This window comes from Pseudophryne corroboree, chromosome 1, assembly GCF_028390025.1.
Source record: "Pseudophryne corroboree isolate aPseCor3 chromosome 1, aPseCor3.hap2, whole genome shotgun sequence".
In the NCBI taxonomy this organism is placed as follows: Eukaryota; Metazoa; Chordata; class Amphibia; order Anura; family Myobatrachidae; genus Pseudophryne; species Pseudophryne corroboree.
This window is the reverse complement of record NC_086444.1, coordinates 937,369,615-937,393,105: the sequence shown is the minus strand read 5'-3', so window position 1 is coordinate 937,393,105 and position 23,491 is coordinate 937,369,615. Positions and strand designations below refer to the sequence as shown.

General features: G+C 43.0%; 1 protein-coding gene across 1 annotated transcript in view; it reads left to right on the top strand.

Moving 5' to 3' along the window:
* SETD7 (SET domain containing 7, histone lysine methyltransferase) overlaps window positions 1–23,491 on the top strand; it is a 120,759-nt gene that overhangs the window by 3,898 nt on the left and 93,370 nt on the right. Inside the window, exon 2 of the mRNA XM_063920373.1 lies at window positions 9,153–9,282. Coding sequence (XP_063776443.1) covers window positions 9,153–9,282 — 130 coding nt within the window. The remainder of the gene's footprint in view (window positions 1–9,152; window positions 9,283–23,491) is intronic.

Here is a 23,491-nt window from a genome sequence, read left to right as displayed (position 1 = left end):
TTACCAAGGTAATGACCGAAATGATGGTTCTTCTACGAAGAAAAGGCGTATTAATTATCCCTTACTTGGACGATCTCCTGATAAGGGCAAAGTCCAGAGAACAGCTGGAAGTCGGTGTAGCGCTAACACAAGTAGTGCTTCAGCAACACGGGTGGATTCTAAATCTTCCAAAATCTCAATTGACCCCGACAACACATCTGCTGTTCCTGGGCATGATTCTGGACACGGTTCAGAAAAAGGTATTTCTCCCGGAAGAGAAAGCAAGGGAGTTATCCGAACTTGTCAAGAACCTCCTAAATCCAGGAACTGTGTCAGTACATCAATGCACAAGAGTCCTGGGAAAGATGGTGGCTTCGTACGAAGCGATTCCATTCGGCAGATTCCATGCACGAACATTTCAGTGGGATCTGCTGGACAAATGGTCCGGATCGCATCTGCACATGCATCAGCGGATAACACTGTCACCGAGAACAAGGTTGTCTCTCCTGTGGTGGTTGCAGACTGCCCATCTGTTAGTGGGCCGCAGATTCGGCATACAGGACTGGGTCCTGGTGACTACGGATGCCAGCCTACGAGGTTGGGGAGCAGTCACAAAGGGAAGAAACTTCCAGGGCGTGTGGTCAAACCTGGAGACGTCTCTTCACATAAATATACTGGAGCTAAGAGCGATCTACAATGCTCTAAGCCTGGCAAAATCGCTGCTTCAGGGTCAGCCGGTGTTGATCCAGTCCGACAACATCACGGCAGTCGCCCACGTAAACCGACAAGGCGGCACGAGAAGCAGGAGTGCAATGGCAGAAGCTGCAAGGATTCTGCGCTGGGCGGAGAATCATGTCGTAGCACTGTCAGCAGTGTTCATCCCGGGAGTGGACAACTGGGAAGCAGATTTCCTCAGCAGACACGACCTTCACCCGGGAGAGTGGGGACTTCATCCAGAAGTTTTCCACATGATTGTGAACCGTTGGGAAAAACCAAAGGTGGACATGATGGCGTCTCGCCTCAACAAAAAATTGGACAGGTATTGCGCCAGGTCAAGAGACCCTCAGGCAATAGCTGTGGACGCTCTGGTAACACCGTGGGTGTACCAGTCAGTGTATGTGTTCCCTCCTCTGCCTCTCATACCAAAGGTACTGAGAATTATACGGAAAAGAGGAGTAAGAACAATACTGGTAGCTCCGGACTGGCCAAGAAGAACTTGGTATCCGGAACTTCAAGAGATGCTCACGGAGGATCCGTGGCCTCTACCTCTAAGAAGGGATCTGCTTCAGCAGGGACCTTGTATGTTCCAAGACTTACCGCGGCTGCGTTTGACGGCATGGCGGTTGAACGCCGGATTCTAAAAGAGAAGGGCATTCCTGAGGAAGTTATTCCTACTTTAATTAAAGCCAGGAAAGAAGTGACCGCACAACATTATCACCGCATTTGGAGAAAATATGTTGCGTGGTGTGAGGCCAAGAAGGCTCCAACGGAAGAATTTCAATTGGGTCGATTCTTACATTTCCTGCAAGCAGGATTGTCTATGGGCCTCAAATTGGGGTCCATTAAAGTTCAAATTTCGGCCTTATCTATTTTCTTCCAGAAGGAATTGGCGTCAGTGCCTGAAGTACAAACTTTTGTCAAAGGTGTACTACATATACAACCCCCAATAGTGCCTCCAGTGGCACCGTGGGATTTGAACGTGGTTCTAAATTTTCTCAAATCTCATTGGTTTGAGCCTTTAAAATCGGTAGATTTAAAATACCTTACATGGAAGGTAACCATGCTGTTGGCCCTGGCTTCAGCCAGGAGAGTTTCGGAGTTGGCAGCTTTGTCATACAAAAGCCCATATCTGATATTCCATTCGGACAGGGCAGAATTGAGGACACGTCCTCAATTTCTCCCTAAGGTGGTTTCGGCATTTCACTTGAACCAGCCTATTGTGGTGCCTGCGGCTACTAGCGACTTGGAGGACTCCAAGTTACTGGACGTTGTCAGAGCATTAAAAATATATATTTCAAGGACAGCTGGAGTCAGAAAATCTGACTCGTTGTTTACATTGTATGCACCCAACAAGTTGGGTGCTCCTGCGTCTAAACAGACGATTGCACGTTGGATATGTAGTACAATCCAACTTGCACATTCTGTGGCAGGCCTGCCACAGCCTAAATCTGTAAAGCCCCATTCCACAAGGAAAGTGGGCTCATCCTGGGCGGCTGCCCGAGGAGTCTCGGCATTACAACTTTGCCGAGCAGCTACGTGGTCAGGGGAGAACACGTTTGTAAAATTTTACAAATTTGATACTCTGGCTAAAGAGGACCTGGAGTTCTCTCATTCGGTGCTGCAGAGTCATCCGCACTCTCCCGCCCGTTTGGGAGCTTTGGTATAATCCCCATGGTCCTGACGGAGTCCCAGCATCCACTAGGACGTTAGAGAAAATAAGAATTTACTTACCGATAATTCTATTTCTCATAGTCCGTAGTGGATGCTGGGCGCCCATCCCAAGTGCGGATTGTCTGCAATGCTTGTACATAGTTATTGTTACAAAAATCGGGTTATTACTGTTGTTGTGAGCCATCTGTTCAGAGGCTACTTCGTTTGTGTTATCATACTGTTAACTGGGTTCAGATCACAAGTTGTACGGTGTGATTGGTGTGGCTGGTATGAGTCTTACCCGGGATTCAAGATCCTTCCTTATTGTGTACGCTCGTCCGGGCACAGTACCTAACTGAGGCTTGGAGGAGGGTCATAGGGGGAGGAGCCAGTACGCACCATGTGACCTAAAAGCTTTTTTAGATGTGCCCTGTCTCCTGCGGAGCCCGCTATTCCCCATGGTCCTGACGGAGTCCCAGCATCCACTACGGACTATGAGAAATAGAATTATCGGTAAGTAAATTCTTATTTTTATATTGCTTCCTAGTTACTTAATTACCTAGTCATATTTCCGACACATATGCAGATCGTTTGTTGTGACAAAGGGAAGTAATCCGAGTATGTTTAAATTATTCTAAAAGATCATCATTATTGATTTGATAACGTGGAATATTCTAAGGAAACTAGTCCCCATTCCGTTGGTGGTTGTGACAAAGCACATGACAAAAAAACTACAGTAGTTAAATGGCTTTTGTTTGTATTTTTAATCCAGTTCATTCACATAACCTCCCATCTGTGTATATCTATATTTAAAAAATAAATCACATACTGCTTTTATTTTCTGGTGTCAATTCCTGACACACTTGTTGTGAATCACTAATAACAGAATTACATTAATATGATCCATACAGAATATGCTGTAGTGTAGGTTTATTTACATTTGGCCAACATTAGAATTTAGCATTTAATTGACTTCTATATGCGTGTTTGGTAAAAAAAAAAAGCTAATACTTCTTGGAGCTAATTCAGGCCTGTTCACTCGCTAGGTGTTTTTTGCAGTCCGGCGTTTGCATAGTCGCCGCCCATAGGGGAGTGTATTTTCGCTTTGCAAGTGTGCGAACGCATGTGTAGCAGAGCTGTACAAACAGATTTTGTGCAGTCTCTGAGTAGCCCAGTACTTACCCAGCCGCTGTGAACACTTCAGCCTGTCCGGGACCAGAATTAACATCAGGAACCCTCCCTGCAAACGCATAGACACAACTGCGTTTTTCCAAACACTCCCAGAAAATGGTCAGTTGCCACCCACAAACGGCTTCTTCCTTTCAATCTCCTTCGCACAAACTCTTCGCTGAGCGGCGATCTGCTTTGTACCCGTGCAACGTGCGTGTTCATTGCGGCGCATACGCAGATTAGACCTGATCGGCCGCTGTACGAAAACACAGCCTAGCGATCAGGTCTGAGTTAGGCCCATTGTCAACTATGACCCCACCACCATTGGTGAAAAACCAAGGCTGGTAGGAGGGTTAATCGCCCTACATCAATAAGTTTAAATTGCGATGCAGGAATATACAAATGTATTTAAGATTTTTTTGTTTTTGTTTTTTTAATTCCTTAATAATAAAAGGTGTTTTAAACTCCCTCTTCTGACACTATAAATATTGGGGACATGCAAGTCCCTGCAGAACAGCCACCTATGACATACACTGCTTTGTATGATGTAGAGAAAACTTGAGTTTAGAAGATGTATTAGGGTCCCTGTCATAAAGTTTAAAGAAGTCAGGCAGAATTGTATTTTTTGTTGTGTGGTTTTTATCTCCTTGCTGTGTTTATACAGTGTTCATTTAGTTTGTTTATGGCATATGATTTTAGCACCCTACAGTGTGAAGAAAATAATGAACAGAACCACATTTCTTGGGCTGACCTGGATACTCTAGATCACAGGTTCTCAAACTCGGTCCTCAGGACCCCACACGGTGCATGTTTTGCAGGTCTCCTCACAGAATCACAAGTGACATAATTAACTCCACCTGTGGACCTTTTAAAATGTGTCTGTGAGTAATTAATACACCTGTGCACCTGCTGGGTGACCTGCTAAACATGCACTGTGTGGGGTCCTGAGGACCGAGTTTGAGAACCACTGCTCTAGATCAGTGGTTCTCAAGTCCAGTCCTCAAGTACCCCCAACAGGTCATATTTAAGGATTTGTAACTGTGAAAACAGGTTAGATATTTACTGACACAGCAAAATAGATTAACTCACCTGTGCAAGATTACATAAATCCAGAAAACATGACCTGATGGGGGTACTTGAGGACTGGAGTTAGGAACCACTACTCTAGATGAAACAAACTAATTTGACTTCTCTACCAGGCAAGTCTAGTGTTAAATGGTCAAAAAGGTAAAGTGGGTATATTTACTAAGTGTGAGTTTTTAGAAGTGGAGATGTTGGCCATAGCAACCAATCAGATTCTAGCTATTATCTTCCAAAAGGTGCTAGATGAATGATAAGTAGAATCTGATTGGTTGCTATGGGCAGCATCTCCACTTCTAAAAACCCACACTTAGTAAATTTACCCTTTAATCTGAAAAATTATTATTATTAACATACAGTTTAGAAAAAAAAAATCCTTTGAACCTTTCCTTGCCCACTTGTGCAGGGCAGTTCTGCGAAGCCCAGCTGGAAACTCGCTTTCCAGTGTTAACAGATAATGATTATTCAGCAACTCAGAGCTGTCCAGTGGTGTGAAGTAGGACATCAGTGTTGCACGTTTGCTTTGGTAGAGGCCTATATCTGTATCACACAAGCCAAACAGTGATCGCAAGGATTTTATTATAATGCTGCATACCTACAGCAGAAGAGTTATACAGCATTGAAGTCTAGAATGAGTACTTGCATTTCTTAGTGTGGACTGAATGAGGAAGCTGATGCTTTTAAGAGAAGCAGCAGCATTTGGAAGAGGACGGTGTTCCAATAAATAGGAATACTTTTTTGAGTATAGTGGCCCTTAACTTTTCTGGAGTTTTTTTCTGATGCAAAATGAATGATGTAAATTCATACATGTAATAAAATGTAGTATTCAGAGCACTAAAGTTGCCTTGCTTTCCCTGTTCCCTACAGTAGAACTTGGCAGACTATTAACTTTGTTACTTATGTGATACAGTGTTGGCTGTATTCAGGTAAATATTTGAGCTGCAAAAACTGTTTAATGTAGTTTAAATATTGTTTCAGCCAGAACGTGATGATTATTGATTTGACTTTTGGAAAAAAGTGAATATTAAATTATTGCTGTTGTCTGGAAATAATGTTATGCATTAAAAATGACCGCTGAGTATTTGTTCTAGCTGTCACTGGGGCTGAGGCAGGGGTGGTCTTCAGTATGCTGAATGTCGGGATCCCGGCGCACAGTATACCGGCGCCGGAATCCACGACCCGCCTGGAGGGAGAATAAAATAGTGTGGCGCGCATAGCGCGCCACCGAGCCCGCAAGGGGCTCCTTTGCGCTCGCCACGGTGTCGGTATGCCGGCGGTCGGGCTCCCGGCGCCGGTATGCTGGTCGCCGCGAGCCCGAGCCCTGGCATACTGTACTACACCCCTGAGGCAGGGTGACTACGTTGCCAGTTGGTGTGGCATGTTTTGCATTTTTTTTTCTACTGTGTATTAAAATAAAGTAAATGTGCAACTGCACTGTAGGTATGCATTAATCCTGTGACTGGAGAGTTGAAGTTGGGATGGGAATGGGCCTTCTTACGCAGGCAAAGTGCAGTGTGGGTGTCTTATTCATACCAGCAATTATGTGTATATAAGTGTTAGGGGCATATATTTTGCATCTCCTATGTGGTGGGTGCAAATACAGGAGGATGATGACTTGCCACAAATTAGTTGCATTCTGTATTGTGCCCATGAAGATCTGGACGCATCGTGAGGTGTGTAGAAATACACAATTTGTATTTTATTTTTGAGTAATCTGCAATCATTTTGATTGCAGCACTGTATGAGGCCTACATCAGTGCAAGGAGAAATATAGGCTTATTTTGTTTTTTATATAATCTTTTTCAGTATTTTAAACACTACAATTATGTGGGAAACCTTTTCTGGACCATATTAAATCTCCTCCACTCCAGATGATGGCTCCTCCCCACCAGGTGATATCCCCCTTCAGATGATAGCTCCTCCTCTCTATCGTCGGTTTAAATATTATTGATATACAGACTGTTCATTCATATAATTTTGTGCAAACTGTCCCTAGGCTTGTAGGTGTAGTTAGTCAATGCATAGTGTAATATAAAAATATTGTAAATATTCTAATTCAGGAAGTGGGTAAGTGTAATAAATATATATATATATATATATATATATATATATATATATAATCTGTTAGCATTTTATTGACTGGTAAAAATGCTTTGTGTATCTGAACTAATTACTGGCTTCCTGTAGTGGCATCTTAACTGATTAAGGGCCTTATTGTTTCCGTGCAGGGTAAATACTGGCCGCTTAATTTCTACACTGCAATTTGGTTTTGAGTTTGAACACCCCCCCCAAATCTAACTCTCTTCACATGTTACATCTGACCCACCTGCAGTGAAACTTGGTTTTGCCCAATTGCTTGCTTTTTTTTTGGTTTGCTAACGACCTGAATAACCTTTTTGTACCATACCTATTACATATGCCTGTATTACAGTGGTTCTCAAACTATGTGCCGTGGCACCCTGGGGTGCCTCTGGGTACTTGCAGGAGTGCCCTGGGTTGCTGGTTCAGGACCAGTTCAAATTATTTGTGGTTAATGTAATAGACGGTTATAAAATATGTGGACAAACATAAGCAAATCCTGTCTTTACCACATAACTGAACCTAAGGATGACATATAAACATAATTGACTTTAATATTTTTTCTGAATTTCTCAGTAAGAAATATTTAGCTTAGGGGTGCCGTGAAAAAATTCCGATACTCTAGGGCGCCGTGATTCAAAAAAGTTTAGGAACCACTGCTGTATTATATATTCCTATATAATAATATATACACTCCACTGCCTGGGACTTGCCCCTCACCCGAAGAGAGTGCAGACAGACAATAATCTTCTTTTCCAGGAGACAGTAGAGATCTGTTTCTGTGCTGTGACAGCAGATAAACAAAAGCGATTAAGAAGTTGAGGGATAAAGGAGTTTAGACTGTATAATACTCCTTCGAAGCAATGGATGGAGGTTTACAGACCATATTGTGATTTCACAGTTCAATTTATGTCCACTAATTCTATCAGTGACATCAAGATGGATAAATGGATCTTGGCCTCTTCATATATTACATTATTACATGTAAATATGGACGTTCAGTTGTTTTTTGGCATTAGTGCCCCAGAATAGTATAGTAATGTGACAGCTGTGACTTGGAACAGTCAGCTGCCTGACAAAGGGGGCTATTCAGAGATGAACGCAGATGGCTGCATACACACTCACATCCCCGTGATGATGCTCCTCCGATGACCGCCGCTGTCAATCACACTGTGGTGTCGCAGTGTGTAAGGTTGTGCATGCGCACTGGGGTCAGTGTGCGTGCCCAGATTAAATGGATGCGACCGCGCGGCTGCGTCCATCTCTGAATTAGGCCCAAAGTCTATTTAATTAATCCAGAATGGAAGATGTAAAGACCGCAGTGGTATCTTCTCAAACTCTTCTAACAAAGTGACTGGCTGGATTCTGTGTATAATAAATAGAACAATGTACTGTAGATATATTGCTCTGGGGTTGGCACATTTACCATTTACCAGCTGTCCAATATTTAACATGAAACAACTCCAGGTGTTCTATCTATTTTCTGGACAGAGATACCTTCCAACTTGCACTGCCCCACAATATGTAATGGATTAATAGCACAATTGTATGACGAGGTAGTGACCCCAGCATAATGAGTTTCACTCCTATGGTTATATGTCAGATTGGTGCTGAATATTAGGTAAATGTGATTGTACAACATTCTGTATTACAATGGATGGCCATGGTTTTCTCTTTGGATGCCAAATGCTCAACATTACAAGCCAAAATAATTCTGGAGTAATAAATAGCTACTAAAATGTTATTGTCTTCCATGTGCTTCCTTTTCTATAGTTATCCTGCTCAGATTGTTGTCTGGAGACAGACATTCGTCAGAAATGTGCAGTTATTCTTTAGTGAGCAGGACTAACTGTGGCCCGGCGCATACACTGGAGGTTGGGCCCAGGCTTTTTGACGCTGACCATGACTAAGTAGTGGTGATAGGTTAGTATGTGCATGGTTCCAAGTCTAGCAAAATATATGGTATCCGGACTCCAGGTCGACAACAAAAAGGTCGACACACCTTAGGTCGACGCCAATTGGTCGACACACCTAAGGTCGACATGGAAAAAGGTCGACATGACTTTTTCACAATTTTTTTTCTTTTTTGGAACCTTTTCATACTTAATGATCCACGTGGACTACGATTGGAACGGTAATCTGTGCCGAGCGGAGCGAAGGCACCATGCTCGAAGCATGGCGAGCGAAGCGGTGCACTAATTGGGGTTCCCGGTCACTCTACGAAGAAAACGACACCAAAAAAACATAAAAAACTCATGTCGACCTTTTTCCATGTCGACCTTGTTCCTGTCGACATTTTGCCCATGTCGACCTAAGGTGTGTCGACCAATCGGCATCGACCTAAGGTGTGTCGACCTTTTTGTTGTCGACCTGGAGTCCCAGACCCAAATATATATAGCCAGAGTTTGGGTGTGAATGGAGCAAACCATAAGGAACCACTGGAATTATATAATGTCCCTGTTCTTTCTGTGCAGGTGTTCTGGATGATGATGGTTTACCACATGGTTTCTGCACAGTCAGCTACAGCTCCACAGACCGCTTTGAGGGACATTTTGTTCATGGTGAGAAGAATGGACGTGGGAAATTTCTCTTCTTTGATGGAAGGTAAATAGCAACCTGGTTATATGTATATGTTACATACGCTGCCAACACAATATTCAATCAATGGGGAAATATATACAGGGAAGGGTCTTGTTCAAAACTTCTTCTTTTTTGTAGAACTATAGAGTCTTAGCACCTTCACTAAAAAAATGGTTGCTTTGCCAAGCATTATATACTATGGAGTAGGCTTAACCCAGGTACTCAATCCTCAGCTCTCTTCATCAGGCTTTCTTGTCCTGATGAATAGGGCACCACAAACATCTAATATGACAGGATATATTTTATTTGCCAACCAGTATAAGAATCAATAAATTCAGCTATTTGATGACAATAGTGTACACCGATGTATGAGCACTGGTAAAATTATAGTAAAAACCCTTATCCAGAAGACTCTAAGCATTCCAGATCTGTGCTTTTGGACAGAAAATTACTAATTGAACTAATATTGTTATAAATCATTAGGAGATAGAAACTAGTTTTCTTTTAAGAGATTCTTTATCTCCATATATTATTCATCACCAGTTAACATATGCCATTTTAGACATAATGTACCCTATAGCTGAAGACTTAGGGGGAAATTTACTAAAGGGCAGTTTTGTCAAAACGTCATTTTTTTGGACTTCCTTCTTTTTTTGTTTTTAGCAGTTCTGTAAATGGCAGATTTCCTACACGAAAAACAGCTACAAAACCACAATTTTTCAAATACACCATACTACGTATTACTGTCCAGATAATTATTATTTTTTTTACCTGTAGAGAATAGAAAACTTTATTTTTATGTAGTGGCAGTTTTGCAAGCCATTTGAGACAAGGTGGGGATTCAATTGCCAACGATTATTTCTTCCCGCCTTATTTGCACAACAACCGCCGTACTTTACAACAGTGGGATCTTGTACAAAAGTGTTCACTACCCCATAGAGTAGTGAGCACTTTGTGCGAATAGGGGTGCGAATTGGCCAGCAAAGGGTGCAAGACGGACTGCCATTGCCAGCATTTAAACACCGCGGCAAAAGCAATTCCCGCCATTTGTTGTCAATTAAATTCTTCCCATAAGCTCCAAACAGAAGAGGTACTTCTGATAGGCTCAAATGTATGCTGTTTGAGCTATCTAGCAAAACAGTAGATGAAGAGGCTCAATATAAATTATGAGTGCAATCATTATGTATTGAAAAAGGCCCCTAATGCATTAATTAATAATACTCTCATAAGATAACCTTTTGTTTGTCCTTATTTTTTCTTTGTTTTAACTCCTAATGATAAATGTAAATAACAAAACAGATGATAAGCTCTGCACTTCAAACAAGATGCAGCAATAAACCAGGTGGTCAACCTTAAAGATACAATATACAAAGGACAATGATTTAGCGCAACCTCTAATAGGGTAAATAGGAAACTGAGCATGAACTCTTTTTTTGTAAGCTGAAAATGTCACAACAATACCATATAATTGATGCATAATCTCTGATCCGAAGACTTGATAATTGCCAGTATATATGTCCTTCTTTGTATAGTAGAACCTTATGAATAGCCCAGATATAGCCACAAAATCCTCCTCCTTAAATATTAAGGCACGGTGTACTTCTGGTTTTCTCAGTCTCCCCCCGTAGTGATTTTTCATTCACCAGACTATATGCAACGGTACACAGGAATTCTCAATTGTGAAACACAGGAAAATAATAAACTTTAAAAGAACACAAAAGCAGGGCAGTGTAACAGATAGTTGGGTGTACAGTGCACACCAATACAAGCTCAAGGCAATCAACAGGTACCTCCCAGGAATGGAAGTCCACCATAGGACCTGGTCAGTGCCATGGTTATTCTGCGGTCTGTGCCAGATAGGATGCAGTGTGAAAGGGGTGAGCCAGCACAGTTTTGCAGGGCAGGCATGGGTGCAGTGTGAAAGGAATAACCTGGGTCCAATGTGCGGTGTGAAAGGAGTCTGATCAGCTTTTACACAAGATTTTCAGTAAATGGGATATAAGATAGACCCCTGCAAAATCAGTTGTTTATTTCAGTTTGCAAGCAAATGCTGGATGATTCATAAGCCTTCTTACCCAGATGCTTATTTGCTGTGCAATCATTTACGTAATGGACACATTGTTTTCGGTGTATGATAACATGTAAAAATGACATTCATTCTTTTGCCGTCGTCTACTGAAAGACCTGCTAGAAAGAAATCCTGCTGTCTGCTTCTTGGACAGTGATCCTTTTTCATCATGTGTCCAGGCTTGGGAACTGGGCTCGAAACTCAGCTGGGCAGACAGACTGTGCTTGAAACATTGGGCCTAAGTCAGACCTGATCGCTAGGGTGCGTTTTCGTACAGCCTGCAATCAGGTCTGGACTGCGTATGCACCGCAATGCGCAGGTGCGCGGTCTGCAGCAACGGGATGGTGCGAGAAAAAAGATCGCAAGGTGACTGACAGGAAGAGGCCGTTTGTGGGTGCCAACTAACCGTTTTAGAGGAGTGTCCGGAAAAACTCGGGAGGGATCAGGCGTTTGGAGGGAGGGTTTCTGACGTCCGCTCCGGCCCCGATCATCGCACTGGAAGAGTAAGTCCTGGGCTGTGCAGAGACTGCACAAACTTCTGCTAGTGCAGCTCTCCTGCACATGTGATCGCGATTTCCCCCTCTCCCTGTAGGCGGCGACTATCTGATCGCAGGGATGCAAATCGCACCCTAGCGATCAGGTGTGAATTACGCCCATTATGCGAACAATGCTGTGTGAAATTGTATGCACTATATGGGAATATAATTACTGGGCCTGTGCTTTATATTTATATATGCATAAAGTTATCTTCTTTCCCATAGACCTGGAAATATGTTATTACTGAAGTGTAATTAGACTATACGTGTAGTAAAACTATAACAATCTATAGGTTTTCTTGTGTTTTAATGACACATGCAATACATTCTACACAATTTGCCTTTTCATACTATGAACTGATGAAAGGAAGGCATTGGCAAGTAGACAGTGACACCACTGACTGGTAAAATTGGATGTACAAGTATATTTTGTGCAGGGAACATTGATAATCATTACATTCATTGAGTGTGTTTCTCTGAGCAGTTTCTGGCACTCTGGCCTGCTGCCTGTGCAGCTTGAGCGTTGTGAAAGGCCAACTTTGTGCAGATGAAAGTCTCCAGAATGTTATCATCATGAAGAATACATTATGGTTTATTATAAACCTACACTGAGAAAGAGGATAAAATCAGAGTCCTTTATGTGGATGCCATCTGAGCGAGGGAATGTGACACTGGAACATCACTGTTCTGCTAGCTCTGCAGTGTGAACAGATGAGAGGATCCTGGTGTAGAAAAAAACTCCTGTACTTGTTAGTGCTTGGGTGACACCATTATTTTCACTAGCTGATTATTACGAGGGTGGCTCAATAAGGAAGAGTAAGTCACTTGTTTAGTGTTCTCTACTTCATTCTAATTCCCCGCTAGGCCAGAGCCATTAGACTGTGCCTCGTAATTGGTCATACTGTCCCAACATCAGTTGTAAGATGGCGGGGCTGGCGGAAACATGGTCAAACACTGAGGTGTGTAGTGTGATCAGATTTCTGCGTCTAAAGGGCACATCAGCAGCTGAGATTCGTCTCCAACTTGTTAAGGTGCACGGTGATTACAGCATGTCATGAAAACAGGTTTGGTGCACTGCCTTTGATAACAGCAGGACAGACGTTCAAGATGAGCAGCGATCCAGCCACCCAAGCATGTCCACCACAGGCAGTGCACCAAACCAAAACCTGTTTCTGTGACATGCCGTTATCACTGTACACCCCGACAAGTTGGCGATGAGTTTTAGCTGCTGATGTGTCCTTTAGAGTCAGAAATCTGATCACACTGCGCACCTCAATGTGTGACCATGTTTCCGCCAGCCCCGCCATCTTACAACTGATGTTAGGACAGTGTGACTAATATGAGGCGCAGTCTGATGGCCATGAAGGGAAGCAGTGGTCTACCTGCTGTGGCCTGGCAGGAAAATAAAATGAAATAGAGAACATTGCACATGTGTCTTGTTACCGTACTTATTGAACCACCCTTGTACATATTGCTGAGTAGACAGACCAGTATAAATTTCTTCAAAAGTTAGGAGGCAGCACAATTTGCTTGGGGCGGGCACCCTGTTTTAACCAGACTGGACAACCAAATAAGCAGCCTCGCTTGAGCTTTGTTGATTTAGAAATAGTCTTTATCTTTGCTCAGTGAAACCCACCCATTAAAAGGTTAATGCTACACTTCAGTACAATGCAAGATTAGCAGTAACAGTACATGCAGGGAGATGGGGGTAAGGGACGTCTTCTGCACTAGACAGAATTTATAGTTTTAATCAATATTAGAATCCCCAAATTGTATTAATACATGTAAAATTATGCTTTCATGCCATAGGGGGTGCTGCCATAGACAATAACAGTGAAAAACAACAAGGAACAGAAAAGGATTGTCTCTTCGTTGGCGCACTGAGAGAAAGAAAGATTTTTTTCAATATTTAAAACATAACTTTTATTGGTATTACTTTCATAAAAAATTACCTAGCAATTTGAGAAACATATTAGTGAGAAAGTATATATAAAGTGAATTGTGCACTGTGAGTGATTAAATAAAGTGCTTGAAACAATAAAAACTGATTCACTGTGCTCTGAATATTGCTTCACTCAATTTCTTATTCTAAATTCGTATCACTATTTGTTATGTATATTTGATTATTATTTTTAATTCAATATTGTTCATGGTACATGTTATGTATAAATACAGATCAAGACAACGTAACTTGCACGTGTGGTGTGGAAAGGAATAGCCCTGGTATAGAACAGACCTCAAATTTAAATATTGAAATCAAGGGGGCTAGGACAACAGTCCCTAGATAAATCACCCGATGGTATAGTGTGAGTGGTTCTTTCCTTAGAATGTAATTATTTGTAAATAATACTATGTCATAGGTTCCTCCTGAAGGAATTTCATTGGCCCGTGGCTCAAATATAAACACTGTTAGTTAATCTTCCATATCACCAGGCTTTATTAATTTATGATCACACACAGTAATGAGCTTGGCGTGTATTACTCAAAAAATTCATAGATGCTTAATGTCAGCAGTACTTAATTGGTTAGGAAGATATTAATGTTTCTCCCCTAATACTGCTAATGCATGTAATGTGGATGCCTCCCTTTAGAACGAGTATGTCTGTTCCGTGCCAGGAGGGTTCCTTTCACTTAAAGCAATACTGGGATTGCACACACATTATAAAGGTGGATGAGTGTATTCACACCGTATGTGCACCCTATAGTCTTATTGCTATCATATAACAGCTGGTATACATATATGTTATCACAATGTCCCACAGTTGAAATATTGCTGTGAGACAGTATTTAATGTATATACATGTGCAGCGTAACGGGAATGCTCTATAGGGTTGCCGGCTGTCGCTATTATGATCAGCTGCCGCGTGGGGTTAAATAACCCCTTACTGCTTGATTGAATGGGCGGATGTACTTCCACTGTGTCTCTCAGTTTAAATATTACTGCGAGGCAATTACCAAAAAATTCAATAGAGACATTCCATTACAGATTACAGTCTTACAAAAACATTCTGATCTGTTGTTATGTAAATTAGTTCTCTCCTATTATGACAAGGTTTCTATTAACATGGCTTGTCGTTTATGGCTGTCCGCAGCTGATATAGGTTGCCTGCATTACATAGTGGTATTCTATGTGCTCCCTATATGTGACAGCTGTTATCTTGTGTGCGGGTTCTGACACACCTGACAATGCTAAATTCCTTTTCCTTATAACAACCCTTTATGAAGCTAAGAACACTGTACGCTGTTTACTTAAGAAGTACCGTAATGGTACGCTAGTTGCGTAACGATCGCTCAGCCGTAGGCGAGACGCTCAAGCGTCACGTTCGCTCACGGCCCAGCGATCACAGGACACGTTATTGGTTATGTCTAGGGTAATGATTCGCTATGGCGTAGCTTACGCTCGAGACCACGAGGAGGTCACCAGCGATGCAGACGCTCACAACACTATACCTTTATGATAAAACCTTATACCAATGAAATACACTGAATACCTTAATGTGAGTACAGGGTGTAAGTGCAACCTTGTGTAACCTGACTAACTACAAAGCTGCTTGAGCGTCACCGACGCTCAAGTGAACACTTAACACTGTTGAAAATACACAGATACTGGTTTAGGTTCCAAGGCCTATTAACTGTATTATCTCTAATATACTTGTAAAAGGGGATAACAGTACAATTGATACACTACAATATAACAGAGACTTCCTAACCACAGAACTAATACAAAAAGACAATACTACTCTGACCTAAATGCAATACAATACAATGCTATAATACTATGAGAGATATAAGAGAAAAGAGGAGAGAGAGAGATAGAGAGAGAGAAATTGGCTCACAGAAAGACAATGATTACGGAGAGAAACTTACGCACAAGGGGAAACGATCGCATGCGCCTGGACATCCAGCTCCCGGCTATCAGCAGATAACCGTTGATGAGAGAGTGAGAGCTGGATGTGGTCGGCCTGCCTATTTATGCCCCACACACAATGCAATCTCCTGGTCCTACAATCCCATTGTCCATTGGCCGAAGGAATTCGGCCCTGTATCATAACAAAAGGTCATAGGGTGATTCATACAGGTGGGCTGTGACGATTTCCAACAGCTCAGGTGGGTGGGAAACTGGGTTTCCCGCCGCATACCTGAGTATGTGTAATTAATAGAAATGGACATAAACTTCTTATGTCCATAACTATTCGCACGAGCGATTAATACGCTCCAAACCAACACCGGAATATTGCTAATTAAATACTCTTCCGATGGGTACCAAACACTGCTGTAGGATTCCTGTTAGACCTTTTGTACGATATAAAGAGGGATTCCTCAGCTCTGGGACATTGTATTTTAACCAAACTTTCAGAATCTATCAAAGGGACCATGATTTATAAACTACATTAATTGTGAACATTTGTAACGAATGAGTCGCACGCTACGACTACATAAACTCTACCGTAAATACGCATACCGCGCCTGCGAGTGCACGTTATTGCGGGTATGCGAATCCACGGGAGAGCGCATGCACGCGCAGCGCGGACCAGTGTGCGGTGCAAATATGGCAACGTGCATTGAGACATTTTTCTGACTTTGACAGTCCACCCTTTGGCAGTCAATAATAACTGCCACAAAACATTTAAGGAGAAAAATGTAAGTCAGGGGTTAATTGATTTCCATGGTTGGGTAGGGGAGGAGAGAGGAGAAGGTGTGAAGAGGGTATGACCTAGTGAGAAAGCAGAAGCATGTGTGTATGAGTCCATGTTTGGAAGGTCATGTATCATCGTGCCGTACGTGTGGTAAATCAAGCTTCGAGGTATTGCGAAGTATACATTTGAATTCCTTCTTATCCTGTGGTACAGGTCTGTGGATGGGCTGTCAAACTTTACCGAGCTCATTTCGGCTGTGGTTGTAACAAAATGGGGATGCACATTTTAGTTGATGATACATGAATGGGGGAGGTATGTGGTTGCTGATATCTGTGCCTGTATTCCCTATCGTCTATGTGTGTCGTTACCTGAGGGTTGTAGAGATGAAGATAAAGAACACTTACGAAAAATGCAATGATATTCTATGTCAGGGAAATGTACATCTGTCGTCGAAGTTGTGTTCGGTATCTGTTGAGAGTCGTCTTCTTTGCGCTGTTTTGCTCCTTAGGCATGAGCAACAAGCTTTGTCAGTGCCATCAGATTTACAAAAATGTTGGGCTAGCGTGAGTTTAAAGATACTAGGGAAACTGGGGATCCATGGCAAAGTTCATCAAGTGTCCATATTTAAAGTTGTCAAATCTTCTTCTTTGGTGCTTGTCTGTTGTCTGTATACATCTCGTCTCGTCAGCTTCCTCGTCCAAGGGGGTCTTTGTATCTGGGAGAAAAGCAGAAAAACAGGTGAAAGAAACGGACCGTATAATCGCATTTTCATCACATTCTGGTTTCTATCATTGGGTCATAAATCAAATCCAGGTTAATTACAGTTTCCTCACTCCTCAAGCTCATCACTTTTGTACTTTGTTTGCACCTCATTAAAGCCTGCCCGCATCTAAATATCAATCCAATCGATATAACGACACCCAAGATACATAGTAGAAACTTTCCAACATCCATTATGACTCCTTGAGCCCAATCTCCTAAACCGGAGAACCAATTTCGCGGGTTCAACCATGACACCCAACCAGTCAGCTCATTACCTACAGCAGCAAGGGTGAGATTGTGTTTTCGACGAAATTCCCACTTCAATTGGAGAATATCGTCCATCTTTTGGTCTATGACCTCTACCGGATCCTCGGTGCTATTTGTGATATACGTGCAACACTTTATGCCGTACTGTGTTGCCAATGTAACACAATATCCGCCTGTTACTGCTGTAAGATAATTAAGAACCATCCTATGCTGAACTAGTTCTGTTTTGTAAGCTTGAAGTTCTCTTCCAGTGTATCTAAATGTGTCATCATACATTTCAGTGATTATTATCTAACAAATTGGCGAGTGCGGAAATGTATCTATAATTCATCACTCCCCGAGCGGTACGAGTGAAATCTAACGCTACCAGAACCTGAATCCCGGTGGATTCATGGATAAGATCAGAGGCCGGATGCTCTAACCTTTCTGACAGTTGTCTTTTAACCCGGTGCTCGTAGTGAGTGTGAGTATAAGGAGCTTGGGCACCACGGTGTATGTCCTTCATTTTGTCATGTGTAACAGTCATCACTTCAGGCAATACTTTTCCAATATAACACAATCCTTCAGAGTTTGGGGCAAGCCATTTGTACGCCTTTCTCCCGCATATGAAATATGCATCATCGGGGAGAACATAAGGGACGGAGAAGGACATGACCATGTTACAAACCTTCCAGGTGAAATCTCCTGACCCTAATTCTTCCAACTGCTTAATGCACGTATCAGTTTGTATGACATGTGCACAGTATCCTGGTGATACCTCTCCAACTCTAGTAATCCTATTTCCTAAGGTATATCGATACCGAAAAGATTTTCCTCTACTGGCTATGTGGCGTACCAGCTCTGTATCTGTAGGCATTCTATCTGCTCTGTGTGAAAAGGTCATGGTGTGGTTACTCCATGACACTTCCCAATTTCCCGGTTTTCTGGGATTGGAGATGTTAAAACATAAGAGGGACCTATCCACATGGTATTGGTGGAGCTTCAAACTAGGAGGGCTGGAGATATTAAACCTCCGGTCCACCGGTCTCCCACCACTTAGCTCAAGTACCTCCCCTAACGTTAAAGGAAATGGTACTAGCCCTGATTTGCTGTGACCCTGAGGTACTTGAGAGCATACCCAACAATCTGTTTGGTTTAACACGTTACCCACTAAGGAGTGATAGTCACTCAATGGATGCCGGTCTATATGGATATTAAAACTAGATTGGCATTTCTTTATGCATCCATCTTCAACCAGATTATCACAGAGCCTACAGATACAATTTTCTTCAGCTAACAATCCATCACAATTTCTTCTATCGGATCGTTTTCTGATACTCGCCTTTGCTTGTTGGTTTGGTTGATCTTGGAAAACTACGCCTCCATCATCATAATCGGAACCCATTCCAGAACCTCTTTCGACCTCTATGGTACTCTCGCCGGAACAGACTGCTCTGGTCAACATCATGGTTAACATCAAAATCCGGATCACAGTCTCTTGGGGCAAGTCCATCTTTGAGGAGGAAATGGAGAAGAATGAGAAGGGGGAAAAAGAAGTTTCAAGGAAGAGGGGATGGGAAGTGGAGAAAAACAATAAAAGGGAGAGGGGAGTCGACAACTGCTTTCGGTCTTCAAGGCTCAGGTGCCGCCTCAATCCTCCTGGAACAGACACTCCAGTGATACAACCTCTACCGTCTGTTCCTTATCGCGGGACTTCTCTGGATCAGCAACCTTTTTGCAGTGGGATGAATGGACCCAAGTCTCTCTCTCAGCAACCTTCAATGCTGTGGTGCTAGTCAATAAGACCTGGTATGGTCCTTCCCATCTATCAATAAGACAACCTGAGCGTAGAAAATTTCGTATCATTACATAATCCCCAGGTTCAATGTCATGACAATTACTATCTGGTAATTCAGGAATCACCAACTTCAGATTATCATTTTGATTCCTCAACTGTTTACTCATGTTAATCAAGTACTTTACAGTTACTTCATTGTTACATTTCAAATCATCCTGAGGGTTAATCATGACATGCGGTTGTCGACCAAACAAGATTTCAAAAGGAGACAGATTAAGAGGGGACCTGGGAGTGGTTCTGATGCTATACAAAACAATGGGTAAAGCTTCTGGCCACGTCAATCCTGTCTCTGCCATTACTTTACTCAATTTATTTTTAATAGTGCTGTTCACTCTTTCGACCTTCGCACTCGCCTGTGGACGGTACGGAGTGTGCAGCTTGCTATCAATACCCATCAATTTACACATTCCTTGAAAGACATCACCTGTAAAATGGGTACCCCTATCACTTTCAATGATTCTAGGGATACCATATCTACATACAAATTCCTGCACAATTTTCTTAGCTGTAAACATAGCGGTATTTGTAGCTGCTGGAAAAGCCTCGACCCAATTCGAGAAAACATCTATACAGACAAGTACATATTTCAAATTTCGACATGGGGGTAATTGAATGAAGTCAATTTGTATTACCTGGAAAGGGCCGCCGGCAGGTGGGATATGGGATGGTTCTGTAGGTATTGCTTTTCCAATATTCTTTCTCAGACAGGTAAGGCATGACATTGCTCTTTTACTCGCATGAGAGGAGAATCCTGGGGCGCACCAGTATGCTCTTACCAATTTGCACATCCCCTCCTTGCCTAGATGAGTCAGCCCGTGAGCTGCTTCAGACAGACATGGAAGGTATGCCCTGGGGGCCACTGGTTTACCATGTCCATCCGTCCAGAGCCCTGAGGACTCCTGGCCATATCCCTTTGCCTTCCAGACTGCTCTTTCCTGTGTGGAACACAAATTCTGCATCTCACACAACTTCTGTGTGTTGATGGTATTAAATACCATCAACTGTGTGGTGTCTGTCCGTGTGGGGGTAGCAGCTGCAAGCTTTGCAGCTTCGTCTGCTCGGCTGTTACCAAGGGATACTGGGTCTTGGCTATATGTATGTGCTTTACATTTGATAACAGCCACTCTGTCGGGTTCCTGTATCGCTGTTAGAAGCCTTTTTATGTGAGCTGCATGCGCTATCGGTGTACCAGCTGCCGTCATGAAATTTCTGAGCCGCCATAGGGCTCCGAAATCGTGGACTACCCCGAACGCGTATCTGGAATCGGTGTAGATATTGGCTGACTTACCCTTAGCCAATTCACATGCTCTGGTTAGGGCGACCAGTTCAGCAACCTGGGCTGAGTGAGGTGGGCCTAGCGGTTCCGCTTCTATGGTGTCTTGGTCATCTACGACTGCGTATCCAGTACACAAGTCTCCCGAGTCTGACTGTCTGTGACAACTACCATCCGTGTAGAACGTGAGTTCTGCATCTTCCAGTGGATTGTCACTGATGTCAGGCCTTGCGGTAAAATTTTGGGTCAAATATTCCATACAATCATGTGTATCTTCCTTTGCATTAAATCCTCCTTCCCCATCACTCTCACCTTCCACCCTTTGTGTCTGACCAGGCACACCTGGGAGAAATGTTGCAGGATTTAATGCGCTGCATCTCCTTATGGTGATGTTTACGGGGGCCATTAATGCCAATTCCCATCTTGTAAACCTTGCTGATGAGACGTGTCTGGTTTGGGCAGAATTCAATAAGGCAGATACCGCATGCGGTGTATGGATTGTGAGGTTGTGGCCTAGCACGACATCTTCGCTTTTTGTCACTAGCAATGCTATCGCCGCAACGCTACGCAAGCATGTGGGGAGGGATCGCGCTACCGTATCTAGCTGGGCGCTGTAGTATGCAATTGGCCTGCTGGCATCACCGTGTTTTTGTGTTAGTACACCTGCTGCGCACCCAGCACTTTCTGTTCCGTATAGTTCAAAGGGTTTCCCATAGTCTGGCATACCTAGTGCTGGTGCCTGCGTTAGGCACTGTTTGAGTCTCTCAAATGCTGTTTCAGATTCGTCTGTATGCGAAATCCGATCAGGTTTGTTTGAAGAGACCATTTCCTGCAAAGGTAGCGCCAATATGGAAAACCCTGGGATCCAATTACGGCAATACCCACACATTCCTAAAAACGTCCTGATCTGTTGCTGGGTTTGTGGCAGTGTCATGTCTCTAATGGCTTGGATTCTATCAGCGGTCAGGTGTCTCAGTCCTTGTGTTAGACAGTGTCCCAAATATTTTACCTTAGTTTGGCATAATTGTAACTTGTCTTTGGAAACCTTGTGACCTGTGTCTGAAAGATGAAACAGGAGCTGTTTCGTATCCTTCAGAGATGCTTCCAGTGAATCTGAACACAGTAATAAATCGTCCACATACTGTATCAATACTGATCCACTGTCTGGTTGGAAAGACTGTAAACAATCATGCAAAGCCTGAGAAAATATACTTGGACTATCTATGAAACCTTGGGGTAACCGAGTCCACGTGTATTGGACTCCTCTGTATGTGAATGCAAACAAATATTGGCTGTCAGGGTGCAGAGGTACCGAAAAGAAAGCGGAGCAGAGGTCAATAACAGTGAAAAATTTGGCAGTGGGAGGAATTTGCATTAGGATGACAGCTGGATTAGGCACTACGGGGAACTGACTCTCAACTATTTTGTTAATCCCCCTTAGATCCTGCACTAGCCTGTAACCCCTCCCCCCACTCTTTTTAACAGGGAAGATGGGACTATTTGCGGTGCTGGACGTTCTTACTAGAATGCCCTGTTGTAGCAAGCGCTCTATTACGGGAAAAACTCCTAACTCCACCTCTGGCTTCAGAGGATACTGTGGGATTTTTGGAGCTATCCTACCATCTTTTACTTGTACAACTACTGGAGCTACGTTTGCCATTAATCCAGTGTCCTGTCCATCTTTTGTCCAAAGTAACTCTGGTATCTGAGATATCATCTCTTCTACTTGGGATGGATTCCTATTTGTCATAATGGAATGTGACATTAATTTTGATGGGGAGTCTAACATGTCTCGTACTTCCTGAGCGTGATTCTCAGGGATGTCCAAGAATACACCTTCAGGAGTACAATAAATGACGCAACCCATTTTACATAGTAAGTCTCTTCCCAGGAGATTAGTTGGTGCAGATGCAGCCAGCAAAAAGGAATGCTTGGTATGCAAAGGCCCTATTGTAATCTCGGCTGGTTTGCTAACAGGGTAGTGCTGGACTACTCCTGTTACTCCCATGGCTGGAATTGTCCTACCAGTGGTTCTCATGCCCACTGTCGAATTTATCACTGACTTGGCCGCCCCTGTGTCTACAAGAAAGTTTAAAGTTTTACCAGCTACATTGATTGCAATTTCTGGTTCGTTTCCAAGACTAGCAATCAACTTAACTGGCTGCAGATTACAGGTATGGCCACACCCCTATTGGGTATGCTGACCTCCCTGAATCCCGCTGGCAGCAACTACTTGTGAGGGAGTTAGCTGGGAACTACCAGAGGCATGCCAATCTCTGTTTGGGGGATATCTTTTTGTTTCCCCTGTATGTGGCTCAAAACTCCGCCTCTGTGGACCCTGCTCCCAATGTCGTGTGTTGTGTTGTTGTCTAGGGGGTTGAAAAGATCTTTGTACATTCTTTGTTCTACATTCTCGTGCAAAGTGTCCCGGTCTGTTACAAGAAAAACATGTTATTACACTTGCCTTACCCACAGGATTCGGTGGTATATACGCAGGCTGCCTTGTGGTCAGCGCCTGTATACTTACGGACATCAACTTATCACTTTGCGATTCCCTGTGCCTAGTGATGTTTCTGTCGTGATCAATAGCAGCCTCTCTCAAGCCGGACACTGACAGACCTCGCCAGCATGGTTGCGTGGTCTGAACCCTAGTCTTTAATGTTTCCTTTAAACCATCCATCAGTACAGATACTGCTACTTCCCGATGGTTTGGGTTGGTCTTAATGTCTTCTATACCAGTGTACTTTGCCATTTCTAATAGTGCCCGGTGAAAATATTCTGTTGCCGTTTCGGACTCCTTTTGCTTAATGGAAAATATTTTATTCCATTTAACAACGGCTGGGAAATACTCTT